We start from the raw sequence: 26,989 nt of genomic DNA, 5'->3' as shown, positions 1-26,989 counted from the left end.
AACTTTGTTTACTTTGGACATTTCAAATAAAATCTTAGACCATAAGTTTAAACTCTTTTTATTATCTGATAAAGATAGGAAAGCAAAATTTGAAACAATGTACTCAACAACCTCGGAAACAAATTACACTGATGAACAACAATACGCAACTACATAGCATACATCTCTTAACAAAACAAACAAAAAAGAACTTACCAAGAATATTAAAACAAAACACGTTTCTATTTACATCTTGGAAATGCATAATACTGATAATTCTAATTTAGTTAACCTTTAAAGCATTAAAGTGCTTGTTCTCTGCCAAGTTGGTGGTTAATGGATGACAGTCAAGGTTTTCTTTATAAGAGATAACCTTAAAAATGACTGCAAATCAGGTAAAATCAAGCTCTACAAACAAATTTGACACTGTGACTAAACGTTTAATCTTGCTGGTTGGCAATCTAAATAAAACTGGAATGTTATTATTAAATATCTGCAACAAGTGCCATGAAAGATAGGATAAACAATTAGCTACAATTAATACATGAAGACCTTGCCCTGCAAGGGTTTTTCAAAATATACAGTGAAGAACAAAACGTGTCTTTCCCAGTGTCTTGATAAACGGGGATGACTTTAATCTATTTTTTCAAAAATCTAATCAAATCCTTGCAATTACAATATAATACTGATTATGATATTTTGTTTTTCAGTGTGTCTGTTTGTCGGTGTGTTTCTGTACATTACTTAACACCATATTTTCTACAACTTCTGAAAAAAGTGGAAGCTATATCCAAATTTTGATAACATGTGTCAACATGCACACTCATTGCTGAGGCTATCAAACAAATTTTAACAATGAAATGATAAAAAACAACATTATGAACTAGAGGTCTTCACATGATCATAACTATTACAAATACGTGTGACTGTGTTCTTGTAGCTATGAGTTTGATTTACTATTCAATTCTATACATTTGTTTCAAACAGGAAAGTATTTAGGACCTAAGTACTCATTTTCAACCACATCTAGTCCAAAACATTTACAAGATACAGTATATACATTTGTACAAGTGACGAAAACTGAAGGAAAAATAAATAAGTCAGCTGGGAACATTTTTTCAAAGGAAACACAGAACTGATACTAGCAAGGTGATTGCAGTGACATGTCTACCTTTACGCCATACACATTGTGAACATAACCATGTAAATGAATGCTGTTAAAAAACATATTATTGCACAATGAACCCAGACATAATCTATCTGCACTGATCAGAGTTACAAAAAGTATTGTCCAGTTCACACGTGATAAGCTTTGCCTTGACGATGCTACCATCAGTGGGGTATTTGCTAAACTGACTTGAGACATAATTTTTGCATTGTGTCTTATGCTCTATACTGTAAGTGGAATTACTGTGGAAGCACAAAATTCAAACTGCACAGGAAAGTGGCTTTCCACACAGAAAATATCCGACATTTAAGATGAAAGTCGATTCCTTGGAGAAAATATGACGGTGACACCTAAGACTAGACTGAACGCCTCTCCACTGGGTAATAGGATGATGTTGACTTAAATAAAACAGTCAGAGTATTCTTCGCTCTCAGTGAACATCACTCTCCATGAATTCCTCCTTGATTGAGTGCTTGCTACGGGACACTTTGCAGTCAGGCATGTCGAAACCAAAGTCAGCCCACTCATCAGCAGCTGCTGCCATTCCTGACGGCCCGACAACGCCAGACCTGTTGGGGATGGTGATGGTGTGGCGAACTCGAAAATGCACAGCCTCCATAACGCGCTGGCGTTGCAGTTCCCCACCTGCAGCACCAATAGCTGCCATTGCTGTGGCTGCCATGTTGCTGCTGGAACGAAGCAGCTGCTGGCCATGATAGTCATGGTGATGAGGAGGGGTGGGAAGCTGTAGGGGAGCACCTTGTTTCATGTCCTGCAGACCACGCCAGATGGCAATGCGGGACTGCTCTGGTATCTTCAGTGCTCCTAAATCCTTGTAAAGGCACACAGACATTGAAGGAGTGTAAGAATGTAATAGAAAACAAGGATAAAACAAAAAAAAGGGAGCAACAGCAACCTCTTGTGTTTAGATACAAACCATCTCATTTTCAAGACACTATTCTACATCATGGCTTGTGATCAGAAATAAGACTGTTCAAGAAATATATTTACTTCTAAATGTTTTAATTTTTCTGTAGATCCCTTTTATGTTCTCAAATGTTTGCTTTTCTTTTTCACAGCTTTTTTTTTTTTTTTTACATGAAGCTCAATAGATAAAGTTTGTTAGTACAGTGATTATTTCTGGGCTGAGCTTTTAAGTGCAACAACAGAGTGGTTACCTCCATGGAGAGAGTTTGCAGATGGTAGACAGACTGGACACCTTGTGAGGTGAAGTATTCGATGAAGTTCTGACAGCCCAGACTGGTGAGAAAACTGTATGGGGAGAAAAGCAGGGCTGCTTAGACCACAGCTACAAAGCTGAAAATAGGACCAAAATAAAAACATGGTCATGAACACCGATAAAAAGCGATAACATTTTGAGCCAAATAAATAATATGTAAACTTGATAGTATTGTCAGTATCTGATTTCCTGAAGCCCACTATTTCCTTATGTCATATCTCACTTTATTTTCAAACTATAACAAATGTATCTAAAAACTGAGCGACAGATTTAGTGCACACCTCTTACATCAAGTGTTCAGACAGAAATCTTGACATATGCAGCAGAAGCATAACCATAAACATGCATTTATATTAATGATTCATGGGGCCATTCTTGTTTTGGTAAAAAAAACCTTTATTATAAATACATGAAATGTTAAAGTTTTGGAAACATACAAATCGTAAAAAGAGCGTAACTGTACAATGTGGCTGTTCAATGAACATAACATTCTAGAAAACAGAAAGGATTAACAAAGTCTGCTGTATCAAAAAATGTCAAATTTACATTGGCAAGTCCAGAGACTGCATTGACACATTATCTTCAAATATATATAGATAAAAAAAAGAAAATAAGAAAGCAGCTTTAAATTAAATTGAACTTAAACATTTCTTTAAAAATGCTGTAGTGCATTGCAAAGGGTGGCTGTATACACAGTGACAGTGTGAAGGATTTTAGATCTAAGTATATGACATACAGTTTGGGTTGTTTTCGGGCTGATGACACTCATGCCTGCAGACATAATGGAGGTCTACATCTGTTCAGCAGCATGTTTATCAAAGCAAAAGCACGTGGTGGTGTTTTTTGTTTTTTTTATGGGAGCTGACACGCCATACTTGTTTTGAAAGGCTGCACATACTCAGACTGACACAAAGTCTGTCATAAACATGAATGAAGGATTATAAATATTTATGACTGTGTTTGGCTAATGTCAAGTTATTATAATGAATACATCATACAACGCCAACTTTGCAATAGAAGTGAATGAATGACACCTATCGATATGAATGGAAAGCACTCATAGTCTTCTGTCACCCTCACAGTAGGTGGCATATGTACAACAATGTTAAGTCAGTCTTATGCACATCCCTTCATATAAAACATTAGCATCAACACGTCTGATTTGGACACTTTTGATGGAACTCTCGTGGATTGCTTTCGCAATAACACCAGTTATGTTATATGAGTCTTTGTTGGCCAACATAAGGTAATTAAAGATTACAGTTTTTATATAGTTGCCAAATTATGAGAACAAACTAACCAAACACATTTATCACTTTTACTTTATATAATTTTGACTAAACTTAGTCCTAAAACTATACCACTACTTTTTTTTTCCTTGTTCACTTTTGTTTATACAATATTGCCATGCTGCAACTTCCCCTGCAGACCTTCATTATAGCAACAGCTAAGGATGCAAAGAGATTTGAAATATAACTGCAAGCCTTTACAAAGCAGCCATAATCACATCAAACTGCCTGTATAACACAGCTCAATTTAGACATATTTAGCGTCAAAAATGGAACTTGCACATGGCCAAACATGGAAGCTCTTTTGGCATCAACAAGCCACCAATTCGTATCTAACCCAACAAGTGCACTGATTATCTGCTGGCCTTTTACAGGAGAATAAAGAAGGAGTGTCACTGCAGGGTGAGGTACCTGACAAGGCTGGGGTCAGGGTTATACGGAGGGGGTGGGCTGCAGTGGGAAGCAGACACTATATTCTGACTGCTGTGGCCACCATTCATGTCACCGTTGGCCTGCAAGTGGTTGCTGTTGAGCATGTTTGGACCTATGAGAAAAGGAGGGCAAACAAATCGAATAATGAACATCAAGCTAGAACAAGAACCTGTACAATAATTTCTTATTTATAATAGTTTGAAACATAGGCTTTATTAGTGAATCAAAATTTGATTTGCATCACACATACTGTAGACACTCACCCATATGAGCTAAGGAGGGGTTAGCATTCGGGTGTTGCTGGGGCTGCTGCCCCATCATCTGGTTGACTGAGGGTGGCTTATTGAGGCCTCCATGCGAATGCATCTTGTTCATGTTGGACAGTGGCGAGTAAGAGGAGGGGGATGCTATATGGTTCCTATTGAAAAGGAAAAAAGGCAGTATAGAGGTTATAGGAAAGAATCTAAACGTTACTGAGTTCAAAAGACACTACAGTTTGATGACTTTAAGAATCAAGGTTTTTGAGACTGCTTTTCTGTGCACTTTAGAAAAAGTAAGAAACCTAAACGATGTACAGTCCACTTTCCCAGAATAGTTAAGATTCAGTGCAAAATATAAATAAAAACAGAACGCTGTGATCCTTTAAAATCATTTTTACACTTTATCTAATTGAAAATAGCAAAAAGAACGTATAAAATTTCCCTCCATCTTTTCTCAATCCCTGCTTCATCCATGGTTTCCAGTCCATCAGAGGGTTAACTTAGATTCATCTGATCACCCGTTAACTTAAGATGCGTGATTTTGCAACACCATGCAGCCCATAAAATGCTGAAACTGGGAATTTGTATTGGTTTTATTTAAACATATATACTCATTTTGAATGAAAAAAATGAAGTTTTTTTTAAGATAACAACAAGAATAATTAATTTTTTAAAATATTTTTCAGTACTGTGTGCTATTCTTTACTCTATTACTCTTGTATCTGTTTGGAATGTTTATAATTTATCTTACTATCTTAGTAAGATAAATAAAGTACTTATCTTATCTCTCTTACACAGCATCCTAATATAAATTGTGTTTTTTGAGGGGAAATTGAGTTCTAGTTGCAGGTGTGATTAATGGGGAAGGAAAATTAGCTACTTTAAGTTTTATCGTGTCTTCGCTGTCAATTATTAATCTATTTTTTCAGTTGAAATTTATGTGAATTTCTATTTTTGTGCCTGTGTGTGTATATATTTGTGTGTGTAACTCACGGCCTCTGCAGCAGCTGCTGCTGTGTTTGTTGTCTGTAGGACTCTACCAGTGGCTGTGGCACCAGTTCCACCAGCTCTAAACTGTCTTTAATCTTCATCAGCAGATCAAAGTTCTCCCGACCACGAACCTGTACACAAACACAACACATAAAGTAATCGAAGCTGGTTAGACCCTTTGTTTCCTGTGTTTGGAAAAAAATAGTATTTGCTTCTCCTTTAGACGACATCAATACTGCTACTTGACTGAATTTGACACTTTACAGGGGGTAACATCACATATATCAGCTAAATCCTCATTTAATTTTAATATTTTATGTAACGTGACAAGTGTGTTAAAGGAATTCTTACAGGAATATAGTAAATCTCCTCTTCTCCATGCCGCCTCTTTCTTATGTTAATATTTGGACTGGGAATATTTGGTGGACTCTGTTTAAAGTCTGCAGACAACAGAAACAGAATTATTATCAAGCAGGTTTAAAAACACACCAGCCCAACAGCTATCCACCATTTAAAATGTCACTGGATCTATAACTCTTTGCTTGTGTTAGCAATGTGTGCGCATTCATTGGTTTCATTCAACTCACTGCGCTTGTTGGCACTACCATTTTTGGCCACACTCTCATTCAGGGCCTGCTGTTCTCTGAAGTGGTCCTCATCAGCTTTGCGGTCTCGGCCTGGACATGCACAGATCCGGCCTTCAAATGATCTTCTACCCAACACTTGGCCACTGTAGAGATGATTCGGAATGGAAATGTATCATACAACACCTGTCCGCGACACTTTGAAGAAACAAAGTGGTCTCTAACATCTAACATTCCCTTTCTTCTGTTATGGTCTGTGTTACATTATGGTTGTAGGATATTTAAACCTACACTTCCCACTGAATGTGAAAAATAACTTTGTTTTGTATTATGTACTGATGTCTATTTGCAGTGTGAGAAAGAGTTTTTAAAGTAAAAAAAAAACAACTTTTTGTTTGAATGGAGTGTGTCTGAGGTTTTGACTTACTCTCTGGTTTCCAAAGTGATGATGATGACAATGGGTCTTCTGTTCATGCCACCCACACAGCTGCTGTTGCACATAAAATTGTAAAGGATGGTCGTAAACTCAGTCCCAACCTGAAACACACAAAGAAGCCAAATATGCTTTTTTGGTTTCGTGTCTCCAATGCTCATCAAAGAACTTCAGCATGTTCACTGCTCTAGCAATTTCTTTCAGAACACCAATTCACCACCAGAGGGAAGTGTTACGATCCACTTTGATGTGAGAAGAGTCAATTATGCCTTTCATTACCCTCCTCAGGTGCAATCACAGACATGAAGATCCTTGCACTTGTCTGAACATGCCTGGTAGCTTTACTTAAAGATGTGTCTACTTTGAGCTACTTTACTGAAACTGACTGTTTCTTTGAGATGAACTTGACAAGTAGAATGTTCAGAATTTTGAGGGTGTCACACAGATGCTGACAAACATTTGCGCAATCCACTTCTCACACTGATCAAACCTAAAGTTTGTCTGTATATTATATTACAGTTCTGATAATAGAATTAATCGTGCATCTACGCCTTTAGTGAAAATCCTAAATAGCACAGATCATTTGAAGTCACTGATTCAGTCCCAATGCTTCATTCAGCTCAAATACACAGAGATGATGAACCACCAACCTGTGGAGATTCATAGGGCACAAAGACACTCTGCCTGCCTGTGACAGGATCATCCACATACTGACACAAGTTGTTCCCCTCCACTCGGATAAGGTGACTGGCAGGTGCTGTTTGACCTAAGGAGAGAATGAGGAAAAACAGTTGAGTTGGTTAATTCAAGTCAAACACAGGCTTGTTTATCAAATTCACCCAAAAATAAAAATCATATTGCTAATGGTGAGACAAATTTATTGGTACCTGTTATACTTCAATTTGGGGTAAGAGAATTAAATGTTGTCTTGTTGGACCCTACCGTCATTGAAATCTCGTCCTAGTTCATGATTGGGGCATCGCTTGACCACTTCTGTGACATGCTCAGCCTTTTTGTAGACTGGCATGGCTCTGATGATGCTGCCATGTGGAGGAGATGAGGCCTGCTTGATCTGGATTGGGCAGGTTTTGGCAATCTGACAGTAGAGCTTCTTCAGCAAGGGAGAGTACTGGAAAAAATGGAGCCACACAAGGCCTTTCAAATAAGTCATAAAGAACATAAATGGCAACTGGAAATGGCAAATTTGTGAGTCAAAGGCAAAGCTGAGAGGCCAGAAATGAAAGTGTGCTCTGCACCAGACATTCTCAAAACAGGTTAACTGATCTGTTGTGGTAAAACGAAGGATTTTTCACTTTCTGGAATTGGGTCTGGAATTGTTATTTTCCCCCATAATTTCTCACCATAATTCAAAATATCAGCATTGCAAGCAAAAATGACACTTTTAGTGAACTTAATGTCGAGGTGGGTGAGCACTTTGAAGCACTTTGTAACATTTGTTTTTGAAAATTGCTGTATCGTTATTATAAAAGAGTAGGTGGCGACTATTTATGTAGGAAAGAAAATAAACGGGACAGTAAAACAGACAAATATATGTTTTGGTTTGAGATGTAAAGGTAATTACCGTGTTATTAGAATGATTAAATTCTTATTATCTAGCAGAGTGAATTTGTGGGTTGTAAAGTTAGATCCTGCAGATGGTAGAGATAGAGTGGAAGTTGAAAAAGACTATTGATTATTTTACTCTTTTGTTTATTCCAGCTGTAAAAAAGAAGACGACTATTATTAAAAAATATGAGTTGAGACAAATTAGAACTTTGGAGTGTACTAAAATGAAAAAGTTATCTTATGATACTTAAAAATCACTCAGTCAGTAACTATAAGATTAAATGACAGTCTGGCGATCTATCTTAAGAGCGAGCCTTCAGCAATACTCTCAGTTTACAAGCATTTACACATGCACATGCTTGCAGATGTGTGTGTGTGTGTGTGTGGATATAAATGCTAGAATAAGATGCATCAAAAGAAATTGTGAGGAATGGAGCAGCCTTAACATGTCCCAACACAATCTGTGACCTTCCAGGAAAAAACCAAGAGTCCTGTCCTGTGTAGACTTGCTAGGATGGGCCAGACCAAAAATGCAACAGCACACTCTATGGCAGAAATACAGTACATGCAGCGCAGGATCTGCAGCTTAGCAGGTATAAAAAATAAATATCTGATATGGGAATTTAGGCTTGTTTCTAATTCATAGATAGTGGGAACAGAAAATGTTGAGAAAAAGAGGGAGAGATATCCAACTCCTTTTTAAATCTGTGGGTATTTTCATCATTTTCATTTAAAGTTTTAATAGGGTCAAGGTGAAGGTGCGAATTCAGATAGTTTTTATGCAGCTGAGTTCTACTGGTGTTGACCATAATTGTTAACCACATCTGCAATGATCATTTTCCGCTGTTATCAATGATTCTCTTTTTGGAGGGCCGTATTCCCCATTTCTACATGTAAGCGTAATTTTACAACACAAATACTAGCCTGCTACTCATGGTGAGTTTTTTAATTTTTTTATCAGTTTTTTATCAAACTTTTGGTGTAGATTTTGAAAGAAGTTCATAAAGGGTTTAACTAAATCGATTATTTTAGTTGAAATATTAAAAATGAAGAGTGTCTGAGCCTTTAGACTCAAATCGAAGTCTAAAGGTCTGCATGTAACGGCCTCTGCTGTTTCAGTTTTAAACTTTCTTTTTAAAGTCAGTCCATTGCGAGGCCTCTGACCAACATTTCTGCTGTACCTCCTTAACGGTGCATCACACATATCTTTATTAAGCTTGAAGATGTCTCTTCAGTTTCTTCTTTTTTATTCAAATGCACCCTCCACCATGCAAGATTATTTTGTAATATTTTTTTGATTTTGAACTGCCACATGCCGCCTTCTTCATCTTTGTTGGTTTCTTGAACTTTTCACAATCAGCTCTGAGTTTCCGCCACACCGTCCTAAATTCTGTGGAAAGTGGTATGGAATCTTCCTTCACTGTAAACCACATTTCAGAGGGGCCCGCAGCTTCAAAACGGGATTTTAGCAAAAAAGGGGTCACGTCATTATCTTGTCATCGTTTAGCCCTTTTGCTGCCCAGGCAGTGGATTACCTGATAAATGTGGCGGAATATTTTCCTACATTAAGTTCACGATCTTTTTGAATGCTGCAGACTTCAACATGTCGAACTGTTTGAAGAGACTATGTCTCCCAGAAATTGGAAGCAGGTTTCAGAGTTGATCTTCAGTTCATCTTCAGCCTACAAAGCTCCAAATATCTCAACCCTAATAGCAGCCCAGGAAAGCACCTCTTCTTCTTCACTTTGTTGTGACTCAGTTCCAAAGTGTGTCATGGACACATGATGGTGCAGCAATCCAATCTGTGCCTTTTTTTTCTACATGCATTTTTTTTAAAACATTCTTTACTATTCAGAGCAAAATGATTTTATGTTTAATGTTAACACCTGAATTGTTTAGTTATTTCAAAAGTGTTGCATAAGTTCAAACAGCATTTTATAATTTTGGACTTTTCAGTAACGGTGGAAATGTGTTTTTAGCCTATTTCACCTGAAGTAAAGCAGCTGAAGCTGGTAATCTCCTCAGGGAACACCCCAACTGTTGGTACATATCACCTAGGACCAATAATCATTTAAGTGTTGGTTTGGAACTGAAAAAATATGCACTGGAATAATTATAAGTTTAGAATACTCACTAATCTTTGTGGATTGTGTCATAGTTTCTTTTAAATTTTCCATTAACAATTCAGACACTGATTTGCTTCTGGACCAATGATGACTGGGAAAGAGTCAGTCCTATAAAAACTGAGAGGATTACTTGTTTTGAAACAATTACTAAGACTCCAACAACCACACACACACACAGACACATGGAGCAAACTCCCACTTAGTCATAAACATTTCGCTTTAGGGTAGTGGAAATACTTGCGCACACCGTTACCTGTTCCCACTGCACTTTCACTAACAAGTCTAAACAGCCTGTCCATACCATGAATAAATTATTTCCTGAAAGCAGCCAGATAGATGTCTTATTTACTGATCTGTGGGCTTCTCATTTTGCAGCAATATGAGAACTAATCCACTGATTTGCTTCCTGACATGGTCACAACATGGTCAAATCATGAGCATGATTTCCTTTATCGTTTGACAAGAGAAATATAGAAAATCTTGTATAATGCTGCTATAAGAAGCATCACTGGAGTTACTAATATTCAGTTATGGTTGTGGATTAATTGAGACAAAACAGTCCACTAACTGTGTTATACTCTATATTGTGCTTTACTTGACTTGAATGATAATATAGAACCTGCAAGGGCAACAAGAAGAGTTCATTCATAATGTAATTTTCAAAAAATACAAAAACTGCTTTTTCTGCAGGTCAATAACATTTATCAATGGTCAAATCATTTAACTGTCTTAAGCTGCTTCTTAATTTTATATATTTATGTTATTGTATTCATATATTGTGTAAAAAAGGCGCTTAAAACTGACATGGAGCAGCATCACTTTGTTGTTTTAAATTACTTGAAAGTTCTTTTCCTCTACAGTTTTACAATCCATTGTCCCGGTACTGAGGATAACACATTTAAGAAAAAAACAAACATTCTGAAACGTTATTACACCTCATGTTTTTCACCTGCAGAATGCACATAAATGCACTTACAAACTATGGGCTCAGCTCTGTGTGTTGCGGTCAGAGGGGAACCATTGATAAAAGATCTGTAGTATCTGATGTGTATCTTCTTGTACAGACAAGACATTCTGAGTGAATAATGAGTTGGGCTATGTTTCAGAACAGAGAGAAGGCTGGCGTGAAAACAAAGCTACGAGTTGGAAAAATCTTTAAAGTGACCGGCCAAAGGAAACTGATTATCGAAAAAGCAATTACCTACAACCTCCTGGCAGCAAACCTTGGCCGACCCCCTAACTTTCTACTCAATAATTCAGTGAAATTTGTTGACAGTTTAGGTGAATTCAAACTGTGACGTGTTCTTGCTGAAAGCATAAGTGAGTTTGCAAAGGATACACTTTCCTCGACACGGCTGAGCTTCATTGACTGCCACCCATTATCAACAGTCTAAAGCAGGCAGTGATGTGCTAACGCTCTTCAAAGTCTGAGCAAAGCAAATTCAGAGGTTTGCATGGAAACATATTCTACATGTTAGAAAGTGGTGTTTAAAACAAGTTAAGAGACTGAGAACTATGTTGAACTGCACTGTTTGGCTGTTAAACAGTTTTTCATTGTATTTCTGTTCAGGATTGTTAGGGCTGGCCCTGACTGGTGTAGCGAGCATTTAAGGTGGGCGTAAGTCGACTCTGCCCCTAACACTTTAATGTTATGAATCGGGCAACTTCAACACATTAACTGCAAACTTGTCAACCATGCTACCTAGCCTTGCATCTGTCAAGTAGTTAGCTAACCGTTTATCCTTCATAACTTGACCACCCTATTTAAATTGGAGAGGAATAGTGAGATAAAAAATTGGATTGTTTCACTGAAAAGTTGAAACAGGGCACAGCAGATATTGGAGGGGCTACATATCACCCCAGAGCATTAGATTTCTGCTTGGTGGATTGAAGGAACAAATAGTCTCATAGTGCTCATAGAGGACACAAAACATTGCAGCTTCAGCTTACATGACGATGTATATAACATCATTTGCTTGCAAACTCTTTCTACATAACAGTGTACACATTTTACAATGTCAAATTCTTCGTTTGTAGGACAGAAGAGGAAGATTGTGTTATTCCGCTGACTCTCATGCAAGAGATGGCTAGCTTGAAACTTGTCCTGCACAATGTTTTATACAGCCTTTTTATGTTTCTGCTGCACTCTTGTCCAGGAATGTTTAAAGTTAGGAGTTAAAATCACATGGTTGGGATCAGAACTAATGTACATGGTTAGGGGTAGATGTTAAAAGCACAAGGTTAGAAAGGAGCACATTATCATGACGGCATACACATTTTATCATTGGTTGCAGTTTCTGTCATGTGATGTTATTGCTGCCCAATGCTAAACAACAGTGTAAAAGTATACTTCAATCTCAAAATGTTGGTGGGAAGTGCTGGATTTGGAACATGTGGCAAACTTACCTATCACACATTACTGGTGGATTGGGCTATCTGTGTAATCTTCCAACACATTTTTCTGTGACGAGACAGTTTCATCACAGATATTCAATTCTACTTTACTTGGGACTTTATTCTTAACATATAGTACATGCTTGACTTCTTTGTTCTACTGCAGTAACTGCAGTGCAAACTGAGTAATGAAATACACGACTGTGCACATCCAGAAACTTATCCAAAAGGTTTGCATATGGTCTAAATTTCACAATGATGTTACTTATATGATCTAAATTTCACTAAAGCACTGTATAATGATTTGAATAGATATGTGGTCACTTTTAGAAACAGTGCCACTGTTAGATGCATCTATCCATGCCTCTGGATGCAGGACCAGTAGAGGCAGGTTGGGACAGGCCCCTGCAGACAAGGTGATAATTGCGAGACCATCATCCATAAACACAAGCAGAGGCTTGTCTGCTGCAAATTCAGTTAGCAAATATCAAATATGTTTACGCACATTCATACATACAAAGAGCTGACATACAGTGTGAAAGCTGTACTTATCCATAAGCTTGCCTTCTACACACTCTATAATTATAATGGATTCAAACCAGTACAGAAAACTAAAGAATATCCCACAAGGACTATTTATTCTATATATTAATGATAAATGTTTAAACTTGAGATTTTTGTCAAACATTTTCTCTCACAGAACCTCCATTCACTTCACAATGATTATGTGATGACATAGAGGGTTGTGAGCACCTTAAGGTATGAAATTAATGGAGATTGTAAAAGGTCATTCTATGAGACATCATAAAATACACTGTACTATATTGAGTGTTATATCACACACTGCGAAATAAAAGTTAATGTTTGAAATGGTATCTGGACGGACTGCACCTCAGATTATTGTTGGACTTCCGTTGAAATTGGACATTGTTGAGCAGGGATTAAATAAGTTAAAGCTTTGGTCTAATAGTACTTTATAAATTCTTATGTTTTTCTTGTGCTTTCTCATCGATAAAACACATTTGAAAAATCCAATATGTGTGAAAACTCTCTCATCTTTTGAGTTTTCCCAGATTCCGTCTTTGACAGGGAGACCATTGGTGATGTGGCTGTGGATGATGCATTGGGAAAGGAAGGGAAGGATGCATTGTGTGGGACATGTTGGGACCTGTGTTCTAACGGGGAGACGCTAATAGCTGGGAAGAGCAGCTTCTTACAAGCCGCTGTGCAGTGCATGCTGGAGCCTGCATCCCCAGCGCATCACACCCCCTCCCACTCTCGACGCGAAAAGAGCACACACACTCACACACACTGAGACGGAGTGTATAGAAACGAGGTCTTATTATTTGACAGTGCTGAGGTGTTACTGTAGATCTCATTTCCAGCCCAGGTGACGCTTGTCTGCATCTAAGCCAAGACATCATTTTTTAAGGGGCAAGAGAGAGGCTGAGTTTCAGAACTATTATCACTAATGCATGGTGTCTTGACGAGACAAGGAGGGATTACCAGACTATCTTAAAATGGGCTTGGGTGGACTTACTTTATGTTGAAACATTATGATAGATGAGTAAAAGGATTGTGTCTTCTGTTCTCATTTTGAATGATGAATCACATGCAGACTGACATGGTCACAGCCACAAACCTAACCTTTGATCAGCCCTGCTGCTGAAACTTGAGAAAAGGGGATTTATTTCACTACCTATTGCATTAAGCAATAGCTAGCTATCTGTGTAATCTTCCAAAGCAATGCATAACACCAGCTCTTAGTGGGAAACACAATGGTGGGAAATTAGGAGGCTGATTATAGTCAATATGTCCGTATGGTATTTGGCATTCCCCACTGCCTGAGGCTACTAGAAATCAGCATAAAAACCCAGAGACTGTGAACTACATTCAGACAAGGTGACTCAGTCTCATCCACCTTGCAGTCTTTTTTTCAAGGAAGCTTAAAACTGGGCCTTTACCTGAATTTAGCATAAATACACATACCCTTATGAGCATGCACCATTTCTCACACAGACACACACAAATCATCATGCAAAGTCCCAATTCTGGATCACCCCCCACCCCTTTCATTAACAGAAACATATTCATTCATTAACCATAATGTATATTTTCATAAACCTCTAAATCCACTCATCAGCCCGATTAGAGCTTCTATGAAGTATTTTGCCACTGACTTTGAAAGTAACATGCTCAGCGTTTATTTACACTTTCTATTCACTTTGCTAGATGAAAGAAAGCATTACAGTGAACTCCGTAGAACATCAACTTTTCACCTTGTTTCTCCCTCTTTCAAACACCCTCTGTTTAATGACTATATCCAAATAATCACAGCTTTCCTCACAATCCTTTTCTGCTGCATCATTATCAATATCTTAAGTTGTGTGCCAGTTAAACACTCCTTTGTTACTTCTCTTAAAGCGGTAACACAAAACTGTTAGTCATGCAGGTAAAATATCAATTTTATCCTCTCTAATTATGAAATATTGATTTTTTTGTTTTAAATAAAACTGACACAATCCAAAGCCATTTAGAAGAGTTAGTTTTCTTGTACAAAGATATCTGTTGGCAGGGTTTCTTTCATTAAGATGAATTGTGAATTGTATTATCAGGCTAATTTTTATTTGAAACATTTTATTCATGACTCAGTGGGGAGCATTCCAATTTGTGGAATTATGGGACATCAGGAAGAATGTAGCAAATAAGGAAGGTTAAATTGGCATGGCAAGGTAGTCATTTTCATATTAAACCAGGCAAGTAAAAACAGGTCTATGCCATATTTCAGGAGAGAAGAGCACTCCTTTCTAGTTGAAAATTGGGTAACGTATGTTCTCATGATCAAAGATTCTTTTCTTCATCTTTTTAACCAACTAAAATGTTAAAAGTTGGTAAACATTACATCAATGTATTGCTCATAACATTATATAAAATTGTTTTTATCTTTATGTTTTGCTCAGATTACGCCATAGTGATTAGCAGAGAAAATGTCAACTAAAGAAGACTTGATTGCAAAACATTTAATAATTCATTGAAGATGTTAGGACAATGCAAAAATATGGCTTTGTCTTCTGCCAGTATGAGTCTTTGATATAACAACAGCGGATGTTTAAACTAATGTAACATGAGGAACAACACTTATGGCTTAATTTCTACAAGGTTCAGCTACAATGACAACTGAGGTGGCTTTACTTTGCAATATAAGCAGTATATTGCTGTGCTGTTCCTTAGTTTAAAAATAATCCAGTGTGGTTCAATAGAAGAAGGGCACATTCATTGTCCAGTTCCTACTTGGGCCTGTATCTCTTCTCTTCTGTGAAGTATTAGCTAAATTTTAAACAGTTGATGAGAAAAGCTTTTTTTCTGCTGCCATTTAAACGACTTCAGCGGAGAAATCGCCACTTGGTTCATTGCAGTGAGACTTCATTCACAAATGTTTCTGACCGTGCTTTCTTTTAATTCTGCTGTTGAAGTGCAGCTGTGAGGATGATCTAAGAAGATGTGAGGAAGACAAAGGAAATGATAGACATATTTTAGGTGAAATAATGGGGATGTGGAGAAACTTTAGGCGCCAGAGGTGACAGCCATGAGTGTGTGCTAAGACCAGGAGGACAGGGAAAGAAAAGCAACAGGTCAAAGACCACCACTCTAATGTCCAGAGGGGTATCTTTTTACATCACTGAGGACTAAGTAAAGGAGCCCACCACGCATGGTTACTTCAAGCAAACACAGCCTGCGAGGACCTCAATCTTACACACAGACACACTCTCAGGCCTCAACGCACACAGACATATTAACACACACACACACACACGCAGAGTAAAGGAAGGGCAGTTTGTCTCTTGTTTCTCTTGTTTCAGAGAGGTCAACTGTGTGACAGTCGGAGGTGACACCTTTCCAGCAGGAGACTTCTCATCGGGTCATGACAAATTACACAGCTCCCATTTCACCTGTCTCTCACCACCATCACCTCACACGATAGTTGTTTACGCTTCCCATGTATATGTCCATATGTCAGGTTCTTCTGAGTCATGCTACCTTTCCAGCTGCAGTTTGTTTTTTTTCAATCCACTGCATGTATGATATTTACAATTTAGATTTTCAAAGTACTGTATTTGAATAGGACATTTGCTCCGTGTGTCACAAACTGTGATTTTAGCCGAAGGGGCTGGACACAACAGCTAGTAATCCAGGAAAAGGATATTTTGGTGCAATAAATTATCATAGGGTAAGTTGTAATGCAAGGCATGATGTTTTCTTAACTTTGAACATGTCATGTTTCTTACTTTAACCAAGTACAATGCAATACCTAACCCTGATAACCATGTCATTTTAAATACCAAATCTTAACCATCTGGGTTTTAATCTCCAACCTTAACCAAGTAGTTTGCTCTGTGTAAAACAGCAATTAAAAAGTGGGTAAAAGCTTTTGATGTAAAGTAAGTTGAGGACGCCAGTGGTCAGGACAGAATGCTATCTCAAATGTCAAACTTGACAGATGGTTGTGTTGCCCCATCACTCATGCCCTCCAAACTCCAAAGGCAGATTTTATGGCTTATTATAAGTGAAGTAACAGTGAAAATGTGACTATTTGACAAAATGCTTTGAAACTGTTATTCTATTATATGTTATACTTTGTTCAATAAGACAAAGAAACTGCAGAAATTGTTTCTGTGGACATAAATGAATACATTTAATTTACGATACTATATCATATTTTTTCCATGAATATGTATGATATTGTACCTTTTCAATAGGTATATGAAAAATATAATAATAGTCATTTCAGACAACAACAGTATCACATTTTATAATAGACTGCTCTATGTTGGTAGTATTAGTTTTACATTATGTTATCATTATAATGTATTCTTGCATTGATAAAGAAATGTAAGATATAATGCTACAGTTCCTAGACTTACATTACACTCTGTGTTCATTAATCAAGATGATTTCTAAAACATTGATTTCTAAAATTCATATTGAATCTTGTTCTTCTAAAGATGATAAGGCCTGTATTAATCTTTGTTAACTTTTCAGTCAAACTTAATTTCATTTCATCAACAGAATATTTGAAATTCCAGGAAGACAGACATACACAAGACAAATTTTCCAAAAAGTTGTCCCAGACTTTCTCTGTTGCATTCATTACACAGATTTAAAAGAGGTAAGTAGAGGATAAGATCATTCACTGAATCATACTCTACTTTCGCCTGCACACAGCACGCCTGCACATGTGCTGGCTTGAATAAGTGTGTGAGAATGGGAGTTTTTGTGTGAAATTTTTTGTTGGTGCAAGCTAGACAGAGAGACAGAAAGAGGGAGCCTACTTGCATGTACAGACACAGTTGCTGTTCATCAAGGCCACAAAAGTGTGCGTACTCACGGTCCATGTGGCAGACTTGGCAGTGCTGGACTGCTGGAAGGACACCTGGAAGTTGTGTGGCCCGGGGTAGTCGGTATTGGAGGGGATTGCTGGGGCAGGCGACAGTCCCTCAAAGGTGGAGTTGGGCTGGGAGTAGGGTGAAGGGGTGGGCACGGCTGATGAAGAGGCGTTCTCGGAGCTGTAGGGGCTGGCAGACGTCGCACGGCTCCCCAGGCTCTCCATGCTGCTGCTCAGCAAGTTGTACTGGGACTGGGGAGAAATGAAGTGGAAGAAAATGAAGCAGGCAAAGAGGGAGGGAGTAGAAAGACAGAGGGAGGACACAGGTAGCGAGACAGGGGCTTGGAGGCTTAAGGAAGGTCGGATTACAATGGGAATGGAGACTTGTGTGTTCTATGTGTGTGATGATGCATGTGTAATTTTCCAGCAAGGTGTCCATGACGAATGCAAGGCACTTTTTCATCATTTACACATGAGAAAGACAATCAACACAATATTCACACAAAGTGTGTGTTAGTGTGTGAATGAATGAGTGTAAGTGAATTGCAGCTGTAGCGGGGTACCCCCAGTAGTTTCCTTGGGGCTATATGAGGCAGCTTGTAAAACATGGAGATAATATGTGCTCTGCCTAATCACCTGCCATTCCCCATTTTTCTTCTCTGGTCAGTTTGTGAGGATTGAAGACTTGATGCACTGAGGACTGACACACTTGTTCAATGTTCATGCTTTCTGCAAGGCCCATAGACAGTTCCAGACAAATTCAAAGCAACTGTAGAAGAAAAGCTAATTTTTTGATTTCCTGTTGCATTTTGTAAACAAAACAGAAAAATCAGATAACACAAAAGGCCGAAGTCCACCTTCTCTCATGAACATTAGTCATTTTTTCTCGAACAACACTGAATCCAATATCCTAAAAATATTACAAAAGCTGATTCTATTTCAGCTAAGAAAAAGGAGACAAAAAAACCCATCTAGATTGTTATTGTAAAAATGCATTTCAAAATTAACCTCTGCAGCAGCTATTGTGCATGAGTCAAGAATTTGACACAGCTGGCAGTTTCAAGCATCAGCCATTATGTTACAAACCGTACAATAACCCAGCAAGCAACCAAAAAAGTCTTTACCTTCTTCTTCACGTAGTACATCCTCTAGTGCATCAGCCTCATTTGTCAAACCTTCAGTCAGTCAAATGTCCAAACACAAGAAAGCATAGCCTAACCACGGAGTTCAAGCAAGGTGTGCATCAGTAGACATACAGTACTACACACACAGACACACGTGCTGCCAGGACAGGGAAAAAGGTGAGGACTGGTGGGGAGAGAGAGAAACGATAGAGTGAGATGAGAGAAGAGAAGCAGAGAAGGAAAGAGGGATGGGAACCCAAAAAATGGTACGGCATTCTAATTATGGCATGCCTGGACATAGACGGCAATGCCGGGGCACATGTACACACATGCTCCAAAACACCTTGTGAAGGCCTACACTAAGTAAACACTGTCTGGTCTGACAGACAGAGCAAGATAGAGAAAGAGAAGAAGAAAGGCAAGAAGCAAAACACATGAAAGAAAAAGAGTTCAAAGGTCAGATCCCCCACCATGCTCTGTTGTATATCAATACATTAAATAAGCAGTGGATAGCTCAATGTTTTTAGAAAAAGAGACTCTTGAAAACTTTGTAAGCCTTAGAGTATAAATTAGTGTCAGTTATACTGAAATATCTTTTATTAGATTGGAAACTATCTGCATATTTTAGGCCTGATCTGAAGAGTTGTATTTTCTTAAATCTGTGTTTAGTTAAAAAGGAAATACCCCTAAAAACAAACAGCAATAAAAGTGAACATAAAAATGATTGACGTTTCGATGCACACAAGGTTTTTCAAGTTTTTCAATATTCTGATCTGCTCATACTTTGTCGGAGAGCAATAAAGTAAAATTAATCTCAGGGATGGAAAATACCTAAGTGCACTTATTCAAATACTGTAGTTAAGTATTATCTTGATTTACTTGTACCATGTGCCAAGTTAGTGTTAGTTAGTTCAAAGGTAGTGTTCAGTGTTCCTCACAAAATATCATGACACGATGAAGTGGGAGACACACCACGCTCTTCTGGCTTAGAAAAAAAAAGGGTTCAGTACATTTTCCAGTGATCCAATATATTGCTAAAACCCAGAAAACTGATTGAACTGATGAAAGCAAATGAGGACTTTGTGGTGTCTGATGCAACATGAGTTGATTCGTGACTATTTTACCAAATGCGATAACACTCACACACACACACACACACACAAATTTATCAAAATCATTCTAACAAACTGATATTAGTATTGATATCAATCTGTTGATTTGAACACAATTCAACAGTATCAATTGTATTGTATTCCCTACAATGTTCCCTGAGGTAATTTTTCCTTTGAACCTGGAAATGATGTCATGACCTGAGTCTGGCAGCTTAAAATTTTGACTTTGATTCTCTGGCAGTATACAGCAACGCCTCATCTCAGCTAATTGTCAAATTCTCAGATGCTGAAAACTACAAAAAACAAAAATGAATTATGCCAGAAACTGATATGTGAAACCTCTGTTTCCAGACTATGTTCAGCAGTTTAAAGCAAAGGTCCATGTTGAAGACTATTTGCAAGCTATGCAGGTTTGAATAATGTTTGGATCCATAGATTGACTCTAACTTGGTTATGTGCAGCACGGCACGTCAGATAGTGCTGCACATTCAGAACAGTTCATACTAACGGATTATCAATTGTTTGCTTTTGAGACATCCAGGCAACAATTCCCCCTAAATTGTGCATTTCAGACTTATCGAGTCTCATGTGAAACTGTAGCAAAAAGGAATGCTCAGCCACAGCTGAGATAAAAATGTGCTCACACCAATCAGTATCTCAGCTGATATGTGCTGATGTTCGAAAATTTGATGTCCCTCTAACATCTCACTGTTTACAACCTTTGAAGTCTTCCTCTAACAGGTATTTTCAAAGGGGCTTTATAGGCACAAAAGAAGCCCAGGTGTGTGTGTCAACAACAGAAAACACTTCACACGCTCACATTGTCACACACTCATGCACTCACAGGTGTGCTTGGTCTTAATACCTGAACTCAATCCACAACAAGTTGAAACAGAGCTAAAACCTTCCCTGCCTCAGAGTGAGCAAATGTGTGTCTGCATGTGTGTGTACATGTTTCCCACCCGAGCATCATCTCATGTCCCCTATGGGCAGTCATCCTAGTTGCTGCCAGTCAAAGCCAAGCTTAAGAGCAGTAGATAAGCCTGCTGCAGAAACCTTCCCTTGTCAAGATGAGTGAAACATGATAGGCTGAGGATGAAGGGAGCATCGCCCTTCTAATGGCCTGTTTTCAGAACCACTTATTATAATTCAACTCGAAGTGATGTCAAACATCACGACCACTTTTAAAACAATTCACAACAAAAAACTCCCATTCGTCATGTGGCTTTGGTTAAAAAAAAGGAAGCATGCAGATCAAAATTCAGTAGGGTTGCTTAAATATATGGGATGGTTATACACATCTAAAGGATGTCAACTATGCTAAAGACAGGTGAGGGTGAGGCGAGATAAATATGGAGTTGTGTGCAGGAAGGTTGCCCCCTATTGGTGATAAATAGCAAAGTACAAGAAAAATATATACCATTCACTTTATCACTCATCTGTAGAATACATTGGTGAAAAGGTGAAATCACATTCAAGTCTTACAAACTCACTGATTTTACATCTGAAAAAAAATGTATAAGGTTAACGTAGGGTTAAAATGGGCCTGCTTCTGCTTTAACATCCAAATTTATATTTAAAAAATTCAACTTGTTAAAGCAACGTGGATAGAGACCAGCCCCATTATACAACAATATGAATCAATGCTTCTTTTTACAAGTTCCATTGAAGAAGCAATGGTTGCAAATGCATGCAGCACTCTGAGTCATTCGAACATTCATTTTTTCATTTCATTTTTTGATCTTTTAGATTTTCAATGATATGATAAGAGGAAGCCAACCCAGAGCTGTTTGTCCATGTTGCAACCAAATGATGCAAACTACTCCATTAGAAGAACAGCAAAATACAAGGTGCAAACTTAAATTTGTCATAACTTTGTCAGACTACAAACAACTTGTGTCGACTTACCATATCGCACAGCATCTTAAGGCTCCTGAAAAATGAGATGTTTTTCTACGATGCTTCTGTGCCTCGGTTCTCTTAGGACTTGTCAAGTGTAACTGAAACAGGAGGATTTTGCATGGCCAGGTGACTCTTCTGTGGAGCAGGACATGATGGAGAGATGGAAATGCCTTGCCTCTGGTCTCCACTTGTTTCCCTTCTTTGACTGGGCCTTCTGTACTTGCCCTGCATCTAACAACAAATATTGGCTCCGCCCCTTTCTTTTTCTGTCATGACTATTCATTAACCAGTTGGGCAGGCCCAGGCTTGCCCATTACAGATTAGATTTGACCAATATTTGAGATTAGAAAGGGAAGGAAACAGGTTTGGTTGCTAGAGACTTCTAAAATCATATCTTAGAGGCAAGGATGGATGCACCAAGTGTACAAGATGAGCCATGCAAATCAATGCACCTCCTTTATTCACAAAAAAAAATTTCTGTCTCTGTGAATGTGAAGTTTGGCAGGTGCAATCTGTGTGTTCACCTGCAAACATATGTGCATGCTTGTTAATGCACACACACACACAGGCACACTCTAACCTACAGATGGCTCTAAATTGGAGCAGCAAGGGGTCCTGGCTTGGGATTTCATGAGCTCACCCCCAACACACACATATACACACACAAACCATCCCAATGTCCCAACAGGCCACTCAGCAGAGAGACAGAGAGGGAAAAAGCTGCAGAGGAGAGGGAAATGATATAGGAGGAATCTCATCAGCGCCGAAGGGAAAAAGCAAAGAAATTATACAACAACAAAAAGGGGGAAAAGAATAGAGGCTTACAAAGCAACTATAAGTTCTGACACAGAGAAGAAAAAGCTTTCAGATAAAAAAAAAACAATAACTTACAGCTTCTCAAGTAAAGAGGAAAAAAATGACCACAGTGTGTAACATGAGCTCACGTTCCTACCATTACATTGTCGTTCATGTCTCTCATGTGGTAGACATCCATAGAGACTGCTGCAGAGTTGCGGTGATTCCCCGGGGTGCTGGTCGAGGGCATCGGGTGCTCACCTGGCTGGCTGTTTGGGGGGAGCTCAAAATAGGTGCTGTCAGGCTCCCTGTGACCACAAAGTATCAGGAATACAAGCTGAACAAAGACAACGCTGAAAAATCGTAGCCGACGCATAGCTTTTATGTCATTTAGCAGAGGGACTAATGTGCATCGACAAAGATTTCTGCAACAGGAAGAAAAGACTATTGTCATCAGCATAGTTATGATAATAATAGGAATGATATTTTAGGACAGTTTTATGAGAGGAAGATGAACTTTATTCAAAAGGAGAAACCTTTTTTTATCACCACTAAAAAAGAACTAAAAGAAAGCCCGTAATCAATCACATACATGCATCAAGAAGGAATTAATATGAGAAGCAGGATAAACATACATTTGTTTTTTTTTTTTTGCTCTCTCTAGATCTGTTTTAGTTTAAAAATAATCCCAATTTGCTTTTTAAATAGTCATTAGGTGATGACAAATTGATATGTGTTTTACATTTAATGTCTGACATGATTCATATTTTTCATAAAATTATGAAGCAATCTGCTAAACAGGATGGAGAGTAAATTAATCAGCAGGTGTTGTTGACACTCACAGGGAGCTCCACAGGTGCTCAAAGGTCCCTCCTTCTTCAGCAACAGTGGACTGGGACATCTTAGAGGATGGGTAGTCTGAGGGGCAGATCACTCTGCAGAACACACAAGCATGCACAGAGATTGCCTTTTCAATTTACTAAAGCTTAAATATTTCAATTGAACATTATTTAAAACGCACAAATTGATTACGAATGAAATGATGGAAAATGGAAAATAATCATTTGATGTTCAAAAGTCCAAACAAACTGCACCTTCGAGGTCATTTTAAATGGGAAGAAGAAGTCCAAAACACACACTCACGCACACATTCATCCAGGTGTGATCACACTCATGTCTCAGCGAGGTGGCACAAGGTACCAGGGGGCCCGAGCATGCCCGGACCTGCCTCAATCATTGCCATCTCATTCCGAGGGGAAGCTCCTCAAAGTCTGATCATCACGAAACCCTTCCCTCTTTCAGAATAACTTCTCCTTTACAATCTAAGATGTGCTAACTGCCCAGCAGCCATTGCAGCACTAAAACAAATAGAAATATTTGGTGTTGTCGGCGGCCCGGAGTAGATGAGATTTAGAATGAACCATCTTCCTTACCTTTCTTACTTCTGTCTTTATGCGTGAGCATTTTAGCAATCATTAGGGGGAGACTGACTTGAAAAAATATTTTGAGCTAGACCCGTGTCTGTAACATACTTAAACAGAGACTCAAACAGACATTAGGCCTACCGCGAAAGCTGGCAAAGGGACGTCTGGGGTTCCATTTTGGCTCCAGTTTGAACTGCTGATGATTGCACACATTCTGTCGGGAATATTTATTGGCGAAAAGGTTTAGTAGCCCATATTCACAGCTGTGCACCTCAGCAAAGCGTCACATCTCCTTAGTAACCCCTCTCTGCAGGACTGCGCAAGAAAAACTGTGGCAAAGGTGTATCGCTTGAAAGATGCATGCCGCAACAAATAAATAAGTGCAAAAAACCTTAATTATTATACAAATTCGACGAATTTGCGAAACGCATTGGTCAATTCCATCTGGCTAGTGTAAGCTTATCTCTACACAGCAGCAGTCTTTTCACTTTGGTCTGTACTAATCGATTGAAGATATGCACCCTTGTAAACATCTAAGGTGATGTCATGACTGCTGAACAAGGGCTGTTTCCTTCTGTCCTTTAAACAGTGCACTTTTACTATTCATTTTGCTAAGCAAACGTTTATTTCATGCCACATTATTCAATATGTATGTATGTCATGAAATAAGGTTGGACAACCACATCAAAGTGCCCGGCAGCACGCACATATGCAGTAAAAATCCCAAATTGTTTGCAGCAGCCCGCTGTTCCCGCTGTTCTCCAAGTATCTGCCGCCGCAGAAACCAGCTCAGATCCCAGATCAGCTCTCAGGTTGGCGCAAGAGGAGTAGGGGGCGCAGGAGGAGCTAAATGGAAACGGATTGGCCTCAGAACTCGTATTATCGGCAGGTTTAAATGTTACTGGTATACAATGATTATTTCCAAACGGTTGGTTTTCTTTTGTAGAAATAGATTATATCGACAGGCCACTTTTAGGCTCTCGAGGACATGTCCACGTGACTTTGTAATAAGTCATGAAATCATACAGCGTTAAATACCATGATGAAAACAGACAGACAGGTTTTCGATGGATATGTTTGTTAGTAAAATTAGTTATTTGAATTCGAGCAAATGCCGAGAGTTGAAAAATTTAAACAAACGTCAACTGGCTTGGAATAGTATTTCGAAAAACTAATCGAATTTCACGCAACTAACGCGCCCATGTTGTTTCTAGAAAACACGGCCTCTGCCGGTTATTTGCTTAAATGCCACACCATCCTTTTACATTTCACTTTGTGTCTCCGCAGTACTCACCTGTCTCTATTTAGCGTTTCCACTCCAGGGTTACAGCACCCATGACAACACACATACACGCATACTGCCTTCCCATGGGTCATTTTATGCACGAAACACAGTCCCAAATGAGAAGAAATTGATTTTAAAAGAAACCTTTATACCCAATCCTCCTCAGGCCCCAATGAAATATCTCATATGAGAATTGGAAATGTTGACGGTGCTGCTCTAACCTCCGGATCTGGCTCAAGATCCGTGGGCTGCTTGAAATCTCCACAATGGATCAAATGTATGGAACAAAGACAATAAAAGGTAATAGTGTAAATAATGTAAAAAAATAAACATTTCGAATATGTTAGTTTTAATAAAAACCTCCCTGATATGTGTATTTTAAAATGGTGAACAGTTTTTTGTTTTTTTTTTTCTCAAACAGAACCGTGCTCATAGACTTCGTGATTAGAAAAAGAATAGCATACAGTCCTTGGCACAAATGGGTACAATTTGTGATATCATCACGGTTTTATGTAAAAAAAAATAGCCTGGTTCTTTAATTTGAGGTCTGGGAGTAATAAAACGTACCCTTATCAAATCATCAACCCAAGGCACAATAAAAAATGATAATTTTCTTTTAAATAAAATGATTTAAATAACTGAAGTCTCACCCCCTTTAGACTGGATTGGTTTTCTTGAACATATCTCGTATTAAGAATGTTGGCTATTTCTTGTTTTTTTTTGTTGTTGTTTGTTTCACGTTTTTAAAGTAAATGCTGACAGCAGAAATTAAGGGAAGTTAATGACTGATAACACGTTGAGCCTTTATTGTCAAAAGCTGAATTACTACTATTACTATTATCAAAATATATAGATCATTACACATAAACAGGCCTACCTGAAGGTTATTCTCATTCCAGTCCAAACACCCAGGAATAATGTTGCGCCGAGCACCTGTCTGTATATCGAACATGCCAAGAAAGTGACCCTCCATAAAAAATAGGAACATGGGGAAAAAGGGAAAAAAAGGACTTTTTAAAAGAAAAAAATCGAGCGAATGAGGTTTGATAACAGTGGCTGGAGATGATTGACTTTTCGGAGAAGCAATATTAACCGGAAACAGGAGGAAAACTGATTTGCATGCTCCTCAGAGAAGTGTGATGTTTGCTGAAGGAAACAGAGGAGGAGGTGAAGCGGTTTTCTTTTTTTTTTTTTTTGCGCTAAGAGAAGTGGAGAGGCGGTAGCGCGATTTGGCCGCACACAAGCGGGAAACCTTTTCAGCTCGGAAAACGACTTAAATTGTTTCCTACTCAGAATACAAGATGCTTGTGTGTGTGTGTGTTTTTTTTTTTAAACAGCTTTTTATGAAACGATTTAGGATCAAATAAACACACAGAATAATGGGGTTTGTGGTGTGAGATTAGGTTATGACTTAAATATTAAAAGTATCCAAAATCAATACACCAGCAAAGTAATTAATCTATCAGAGAAAATCAAAATGTTGCCTATAGGTTTGTTCTAACT

General features: G+C 38.3%; 2 protein-coding genes across 3 annotated transcripts in view; both read right to left on the bottom strand.

The window, feature by feature from the left end:
• tprg1l (tumor protein p63 regulated 1-like) overlaps positions 1 to 26,989 on the bottom strand; it is a 63,048-nt gene that overhangs the window by 17,779 nt on the left and 18,280 nt on the right. The gene's annotated exons all lie outside the window — the stretch shown is intronic.
• Positions 63 to 24,484, bottom strand: tp73 (tumor protein p73). Of its 2 annotated transcripts, XM_072366204.1 has the most exons (14): positions 24,343 to 24,484; positions 23,620 to 23,712; positions 22,935 to 23,085; positions 17,848 to 18,096; positions 7,318 to 7,504; positions 7,026 to 7,141; positions 6,370 to 6,479; positions 5,946 to 6,088; positions 5,710 to 5,798; positions 5,362 to 5,489; positions 4,372 to 4,526; positions 4,088 to 4,220; positions 2,326 to 2,419; positions 63 to 1,979 (listed from the first exon to the last, which is right to left on the bottom strand). In XM_072366204.1, exons 1-14 carry the CDS (start codon positions 24,375 to 24,377, stop codon positions 1,578 to 1,580), a joined length of 2,085 nt encoding a protein of 694 aa, XP_072222305.1. In that variant the 5' UTR covers positions 24,378 to 24,484; the 3' UTR covers positions 63 to 1,577. The 2 variants fall into 2 exon arrangements, with proteins under 2 accessions (XP_072222305.1, XP_072222306.1); XM_072366205.1 differs by lacking the exons at positions 22,935 to 23,085; positions 23,620 to 23,712; positions 24,343 to 24,484 and adding an exon at positions 18,969 to 19,163.

The sequence above is a fragment of the Leuresthes tenuis genome, unplaced genomic scaffold, assembly GCF_036924035.1.
Source record: "Leuresthes tenuis unplaced genomic scaffold, fLeuTen1.0.hap1 SCAF_16, whole genome shotgun sequence".
NCBI classification, from domain to species: Eukaryota; Metazoa; Chordata; class Actinopteri; order Atheriniformes; family Atherinopsidae; genus Leuresthes; species Leuresthes tenuis.
This window is presented reverse-complemented; position numbering and strand designations above follow the sequence as displayed.